This window comes from Artibeus jamaicensis, unplaced genomic scaffold (genome assembly GCF_021234435.1).
Source record: "Artibeus jamaicensis isolate MK-2021 breed Jamaican fruit bat unplaced genomic scaffold, CSHL_Jam_final contig_759, whole genome shotgun sequence".
Lineage (NCBI taxonomy): Eukaryota > Metazoa > Chordata > Mammalia > Chiroptera > Phyllostomidae > Artibeus > Artibeus jamaicensis.
The window spans coordinates 935,432-943,994 of NW_026521953.1; the positions used below are offsets into that span (position 1 = coordinate 935,432).

The window sequence follows — 8,563 nt, forward strand, 5'->3', positions numbered from 1 at the left end:
ATAAAAGAAATGAGAGAGATAAAAATGGCATAGAAAACAGAGAACTCAGAGAACTTATATGTATGACCCAAGGGCATGAACTAAGTGGGGGGGGAGCTGGAGGGTTGGGGGTGCAGGGTGGAGGGGGGTAAAATGAGGGAAAATTGGCTAAACTGTACTAGCATAAGCAATAAAATATAATTAAAACAAAATCAATTGATCTTCCCTAGGCTGGTTAATATGTGGTACAATATTCTCTTTTGGCATGAGACCATGGCAGCAAGCTGCAGCTCCCAGTTGTGCATGTGATCACCAGGTAAACAGCAGGCACTCTACAGCACACTGTGCTGTCAGCATGTTTTGAATATTGTGTTTTGTGTTTTTGCATTCCATCATGTCTACAGAATGCCCATCTGTGTCTCCTACTTCTGCTAAGAAGAGGAAGGCAATTACTAAGTGTTCTGAGCACATTTAAGGTAGGCTAGGCTAATGTTTGGTAGGTTAGGTGTATTAAATGCATTATAATTGACAACATTTTCAACTTAAAATGGGTTTGTTAGGATGTAACCCCACTGTAAGTCATGGAGCATCTGGAGAAGAAAGTCGTGAATTCAGAAGAATGTTTTCTTGCCTATAGATAGCAAAAAATCCAGAGCAACATATATTTTACTGATTAAGATTATGTCCTTGCCTAAAGATCTCAAGGTTTGGTTTTGTTCTAAGCTATTACTGAAAGAAATAAGACTACAACAAAACAGATCTCATCTCTTATAAGCCAGGTGTGTTGTAAATGCCTGTACTTAACAGATTTCTTACCACTTCCTGGTATGAGCTAGTCTGAACATCTTTAGGCACCTAAGACTGCTGCTCCTATCCCCAGCCTTAAAGATACACCTTTCCCAAATAGCTGTCCTTTTTAACCCTTGCTGTTACCTATTTTTCTCTCCCTGAATGATCTCATTAATTTCCACAGTTTTTACATCCTAGTCAGTGGTCCTACTGACACCCTTTTCTCTTCAGTCCATTTTGCATGTACTGCCAAATTAACTCCCTGAAAGCTGAGCCCTAGTCAAGTCATTCTACTGCTCAAATTTCTGTTGATGGGGTCTACATTCAGTAGTTATTAAAATCTCCCTAGCACACAAAACTCTTAACAATATGGTATACTCTATTCCCACCCAGTTTGTTTGTCACTAATCTCTTTTATATATACTTGTTTTTACCCCCAAAATGCTCAGAGTCCCCCAAACATGCTCTGAGCTGTTTTGATTCAACTCCTTGCTCAATTGTCCCCTCCCAAAATGCTCTCCTCTAATCCACCTCCCACATTTTCAGGTTCTTTCCATCTTCCAATGGCAAACTCAGTTCATTTCAAAGGCTGCCTGCTCCCTACAGAATACAGACATGCATTTCTAGTCACGTTATCACTCACAGGCTGCATTACCTTCAGATCCAGACAAGAGACCCTGCCTTGGCCACATTCTTTAAGGCAATTCTGGGCCTCTTTCTACTGCACCCCACCCCATGGGATAAGTGCCCAGCTAGAGTACCTTATATCCACCCTTTACAGACCATCGTCCAGAAAACAGGACCCTAAAATTCCTGCCCAAATGGCCCTTCACTTACTCCCAGAGTCTGTAAGAGTCCTTCCCAGATCACCTTTGTAAGGGAGAACCACACTGCTGGTGTTCACACACCTAGGCTTTTAGAGTAGCCAAGGGATAGCTCTTGGCAGCGGCCAAATAGAGTGTGTACCTGTAGGCTGCCATCTGCACACGTCTGCAGCCATGAGTGTGGGTAGAGATGGGTTCCCTTCAGCACCTCAGTCCAGCATGAACTCCAAGAATTCCAAGTATTCTATCTTCCAAATTATTATAAAATATATTTGTTAAGGGTGGGGGAAGGATAGAACATATTTTATTATCTTTATTTTGTAAATTGTGCATATTAGGCATGTGATATATGGGCCTCCATTTGTTGTTCTTACCCAATGTCAAAGGTAGGCTTGTTCCTAGGGAACCTATGCTTCACTACACCAAACATTTGCAGTTCGTTAATGCCTTGTCTTTCCAAATATCAGTTATGTTGCACAGCATGTGTATATCCTCTCTGTTTATAATGCCTGAGAGTATCTTTGCACTTGAAGAATCCTTTAAGAAGTTGAAAGGTAAAAATTTCCACCATTGTCATTTTTTAAATATTGCTCTGAGAGTACTAGCCAATACTAATGGATAGGAGAAAGGAATGAAAGAGACTATATAGAAGTAAGGGAGGAAATTAATATCCCTTTTATATTATATGAATTTGTATTTGGAAAACCCAAGACAGTCATCTTTTAAAAATCATTAAATGATAGGAAAATAGTTACAAAATGAATTTGCAAAAATCTGCCCTGACTGATATGGCTCATTGACTTGGGTGTCTTTCTGCAAACCAAAAGGACGCCAGTTCAATTCCTGGTCAGGACATACGTGTGGATTGCGGGCATGAGAGAGGCAACCCATCAGTGTTGCTCTCACAGATTGATATTTTTCTCCCACTCTTTCTCCCTCCCTTTCCTTTCTCTACAATTAAATAAGTAAAATCTTTAAAACATTGATTTATAAAAATCAGTAACTCTCCTATATGTAAATAATGCCTAACACACAAAGTTAAAAGAAAAAGATTTCATTTCCAATAGTTATGAAAAGATAAAATACCTGTGAATAGACTTCAAAGAAATATGTAAGGATGTTTATCTGTAAAGTTTAAAGAAAACTTTAAAGCTCTATTCAGGAAAGTTTTTAATAAATAAAATGCATGCCTTAATTATAGAAAATAGGACTCAAATGTCAAAATAAAATTGGCCACCAGGTTTTAAAATTAAATTATATATATAATGTTTGGCTGTTCTAGAAGAGACTGCAAAGAAAAAGAATTAGAAATTGATCCAACTAGTTGTGTTTTATCCATCTGTAGATGAGTAGATAAAACAACTATGGAACATTTATACAATGAAATACCACTAGGCCGTAAAAAAGAGAAAACTTTACTCTTTGTGTGCAGCAGCATGGATGGCCCTAGATAGTATTATGTTAAGTGAAATGAGCCAGTCAGAAAAAGACAAATACCATATGACTTCACTCATATGTGGAATTCAGTGAACAAACTGAACTAACAAGCAAAATAGAGACAGACTCATAGATAGCAGGAAGACAGCCAGGGAGGGGGAGGTTAGGGAATGGAGGGATCAAGCAAAAAGGAACTGGTTGTGGTTTACTGTATGATAAGGTTGGAGTTTTAAATCAACTGAATCATGTGGAAATCAATTTACCACTAAATGGCATTAGCATACCTGGCAAGCTATTTGAAGAAATAAATAAAAAGATTTGATGATCTTATTCCTTATTTTAAACTCAAACTCCAGATAGATCAAAGATTTATGTAAATGTAAAAATTTACATAAGATTTGGTGTAAAAAATGAAATCTAGTAAACCTCTAGAATGGAACAAAAGAGATATTTTTAAAATAATTTTAAATTGAACACTTATCTAACCATGTCACAAAGATCAAAATTGGAAAAGAAAAAGACTGGTATACTTGACACCAGACCATTTTAAAATTTACTGTGTAGCACAAAGAAAAATTACCATACCAACACTAAGTGACAAACCAAAACAATTTGTAATGCATATCGCAAAACAAATGGCTGATTTCCTTAACAAATGATCTCATTCATATGTGGAATCTAATGAACAAACTGAACTAACAAGCAAAACAGAGAAAGACTCACAGATAGAAAGCATGATGACAGCTCTGGTGGTGGGGTTGGGGTAGAGGGATCAAGCCAAAAAGAGAAAGAACTCATTGACATGGTCAACAGTGTGGTGACTGTGGAGGGAAGGGTGGAGATGGAAGACGAGATAAGAGGGATAAATGGTAATGGAAAACATACAAAAAAAAAGAGCCCTGTAAATAAAGTGGTCACAAGACCAGCAACATAATAAAAGATTAGCAATAGCACTGACTAATCACAGAAAAAGAAATATACATGCAAATAATTTTTTGACAAAATGCTAACCAGAACTCATAATTGTTTTAAAACAAACAAATCAGGCGGGCATGAGTTACCAATATCCACCCTCACAGTGGCAAAGGTTTAAAATTTGATAAAACTGGGTTTGTGACAAAGTCAGTATTCTTGTATAATATTGTTGGGAGTATAATTTTGCGCAGTTTACTTGAAGGTCAGTATCTCAATCTCCATCAAAAGAGAAAATGACTGAGCTCAGACATTCCTGGGTCTGTCTTAGCAAAATAAAGCCTATTGGCTAAAGGCAACCTTTAACCACTGGGAGCATGAAGTCCCATTTTTTTGTCATCTTGTACTAGAACAAGAGGTAAGAAGCTTTTATTTGTAAATACCTAATCACTTGGCAGCCATATTTTTTTCTTTTTCCAACAAGAGAACAAAATGGCCAGACACAATCATACGACAGTGACAGAATTTGTCCTCATGGGATTCACAGACCACCCTGAGCTTCAGCTTCCACTCTTCATGGTGTTCCTGTTCATTTATCTCATCACCCTGCTTGGAAACCTTGGCATGATACTGCTCATTGAGGTGGATTCCCGGCTCCAAACTCCCATGTACTATTTCCTCAGCCACCTGGCATTCATTGACATTTGTTATTCATCTTCCATTGTGCCCAAGATGCTGCAAAATTTATTGGTGAAGGAAAAAACCATCTCCTTTTTGGGCTGTTTTGCCCAGCTGTACTTCTCCAGTGCCTTTGCTACTACTGAGTGCTTCCTCTTGGCCACAATGGCCTATGACCGCTACATGGCTATCTGCAAGCCCCTGATTTACTCAGCCATTATGACTCAGCGGGTCTGCAAGGAGTTGGTGGTAGGGGTCTATACCTATGGCTTCCTAAATTCTGTGATGCAGACAATTCTGACTTTCCAGTTGTCTTTCTGCAACTCAAACGTCATCCACCATTTCTACTGTGCCGACCCCCCTCTCCTTGCCCTCTCCTGTTCAGACACCCGCAACAAAGAAAAGCAGCTCTTGATCTTCTCGACAGTGAACTTCACTGGGTCCTTCCTGACTGTCCTCATCTCCTACATTTGCATCCTCTCTTCCATCACAAAAATCCAGTCTTCCGAAGGCAAGTGCAAAGCATTTTCCACCTGTGCCTCTCACCTCACTGTGGTCATCATCTTCTACGGAACATTGTTTTTCATGTACCTGAGGCAACCTAAAGCAAGAAATTCACGAAAGTACAACAGAGTGGTCTCTGTGTTTTATAGTCTTGTGATTCCCATGCTCAACCCCCTAATCTATAGCCTGCGGAACACGGAAGTAAAGGACAGCCTGAAAAAGTTAATAGAGGGCAAAGAGTTACAGTGAGTGAGTTCTCAGAATCTACCATAGGCACAGTAGGACAACCTGACTTGGTGTGACCACTGTGATTGAAATTTAACAGGCCAGTTGTTACCCAATCAGGAAGCAAATTGTCAATCCCATTTGGATTTTTTAATGACCAAAAAGTACTAGGCCACTTGCTTGACATAGTAATGTTTAATTCAGTCGATTATTATAGACTAATCAGAATTTATAAGCTAGAGTGTTGATAACTATGTCCTTCATATGTTGAGAATGAAGTGACCTCCAAGTTAGGTAATAATATGAGCTCTAAAATAAAAAATATTTTTAAAAGCAACATTCTGTGTGAAACTATAAATTAATGAAGCTGGGTACAAAATTCACACATGAGTATCTATGTTGTTAGGAACATTTTCCAGCTTGAAACAGACTATGTAATAGCAAATCATTTGTTAGTCCTAAAAACATACTGCTATGAATAGTGGTTAAATTTCATAAAAAGCTTATTTAATCTAAATGTAGTTGAAATACTGCATGCTTAAAATAAACAATAGAAAATAGTATTAGAGCAATAAAAAGGGAGGAAAAAATTTAAAAACTGTGAGTCAGTTAAATGTGTTTGTTTAGAAAAGAAAGTTTAATCAGAATAGATAAAGAGGATTTAGGGCATTTTCAGAGATGTTGAAAGGATCATTTATTCAACAGCCAGGATTTAGTTTTTATAGTCTCTGAAAAGTACAGCTATAGTGACTTTTAGGGGGGAGGGCAAGAGACAGAAGGGGAGTCATAAGTGAACTTAGGGAAAGAGAAGTAAGGAGCAAAGAAAGGTAAAGAGCTGAGAGCATCTTGACTAACCAGGCAGAGTATACATGTTTCTGAGAGATGAAATTATTGTCTTAAAAAATTTGGATGACCTAGGGAAATATTTTAGTTTTGTAACATTTCCCACATATTTTCTTCCTGTTTTCTCATCTGTTAGGACAACTTTCTTGTAGATAAATCTAAATAGGTTCTTTCTGCTTGTGGAGGTAGGTGAAAGAAAGATCTCAATTTTAAAAATTTAGGCAAAAATATAAATACTCCATGGCTTTTCTAAGTCTCAATTCTAATACTTCTTTTAAAAATAATTTGTAAGACACACACACACAAATCATTCTATTTTTTCAAAATAAATTAGATTGTTTTCAAGTGTGATTACTACTTTGTCTTATTTTTAATACCTAAGAACATATATCACCAATAGACTACAAATAAGTTCAAAATTAATCAAGAAACGAGGGGTTCCTTTTACTCCCAAATATGGGGTTTACTTTATTGTTTTACTGCTGTTTGTGATCAAGTAACTTAGAAAAAGTTAAATATTTATAACTTTTCTTACTTAATTCAGAAACCTTTAAGGAGACTTCAGTTACAAACTGTATTCCTAAAAAGTTAGGGATGGGGTGCTGGCTGTGTTTAAAAGAAAGATAATACCAGAGGAACAGAGTGAGGAAAGGTGTAACACAATCCCAGGAGGTAGAGGAATTAGCACAGATAAGAACAACAGTGGAGCAAAGTGGAAGGGACAGTGTAAGACATTATTAGACCTTGAGCTCCTTGCAACTTAGCAGGTTATCACTCTGCACCCCAGGACCTACCACAGAACAGATAGGGCATAACCGTTTGCTGAACCGACTTGAACTTTTCTATTTTCACTCCTAATTCCAATGGTTAGGTGCACAAGATGCCCAGTAATGGCCCTGTGCACCTAACAACTTTCTCAGGAAGTAACCGAGAGAAGGAAGTTACTAAGGTTATGACAAGAGGACTGTTTTTCAATACCCATCCCCAACAAGATTAACATACCTAAGTCAGGAAGACGTGTGAGGGCAACTACAGTGAAACCAGTGAAAGACATGCATGTAGGGAATTGGTATGTGTATTGGGAAGATGGTGGTGGCCTGACTTGTCCATGGGCCATGACAGGCAAAGGGCCATTACTGAGATAAAGAAAATGAGCAGGTACCAACATTTAGGTGAAAAATTATGTCTTCCATAAAAAGACACATCCATTACTTATATTGTTCTCCAACTATTTCAATGTCAGTGTAGCTTAGAAAGAGAAAATCAGTAGATATTACTTGTTTTAATGCATGCCTCTCAGCAAATGAATTATACCCATGTTTTTAACAAGATATTTGGTCTCAGAGTAATTTCATCATTTCTTCAGTTCTTGTTAGAGGAAACTGAATAAAACATATCAAGGCAACCTCTGCGGCACCCACCCCGAAGGTTAATGTGTGTGCTTTGTTCTGTGTGCTTCCTTGATTTCCCATAAAGCAAACTAGAAAATTAGGAATGTTGTATTTATAGGTTGTGAAGGATATCAGTCCATGTTATTCTAAGACAGAAAACTGTACTTGAACAACAATTAAATAAATAAATAAATAAAGTGAGACGGTTTCTGTCAATATTCATAACAATTTAATAGTTTTTCACCCCAAAATAAATAAAATATATCAGGAATAAGTAAATGTTACCAAAATAATAAGAATTTTACCTTTATTAGGTTTTAAAAGCCCGACATTTCACTGAAAGTCAAAATAAAACTTCTCCACATTCAATTAAAATGTAAATCCATCTTTAAGTAATCCTAAAAATGAATGTTATTTGACAGCATTCACCACACAGACAATGCCATTAAAAAATCTGATAAACATGAAATATGTATATGTATAGTACAGAACTTTATAATTAATTTGCACATATATGCTGATTTTTTCAGTCAGCTTAAATTTAAATTCCTTATTTCTCCTCTTTAATACTGCTGTTTTGCCATGCTTAGAAACATGCCAACAGACTTTTTGATGATGTTGACCATAGAAAAGAAAAGGTGAGAGGACAACTATCTATTCATTTCCTTTCGTAGTATTTGGTGTATGTAAGTATTTCAGAAGCTTAAGACTTATTGAAATCTCAAATGTGTGCCCCCAAGTTGTCAACTCTGCCCTGGGTGAATAATCCTAGAATTCTTGGAGAGCAAGGTGGAATACAGCAATGTTAATGAAGTACTTAAGAGCAGCTCCCACCTGCAATTAAGTGATACATCCACCAGAGAGATAGGGAGGCCCTGATGTCAGAACCTGGAGAGTTTAGGCTCCTGGGAAAGGAACAGATTTAACCTATTCTTCTAAGCTCTTCTTTTTTTGCTGTAGAAATACAAACATGTTACAAAT

At 37.1% G+C, this 8,563-nt stretch overlaps 1 protein-coding gene across 1 annotated transcript; it reads left to right on the forward strand.

Moving 5' to 3' along the window:
* The first annotated feature begins 234 nt into the window (after positions 1-234).
* LOC119056560 (olfactory receptor 1044) lies at positions 235-5,372 on the forward strand. Its single transcript, XM_037155032.2, has 2 exons — positions 235-295; positions 4,426-5,372. The coding sequence occupies exon 2, from the start codon at positions 4,434-4,436 to the stop codon at positions 5,370-5,372; it is 939 nt and encodes a 312-aa protein (XP_037010927.1). The 5' UTR covers positions 235-295; positions 4,426-4,433.
* The last annotated feature ends 3,191 nt before the right edge of the window (positions 5,373-8,563 follow it).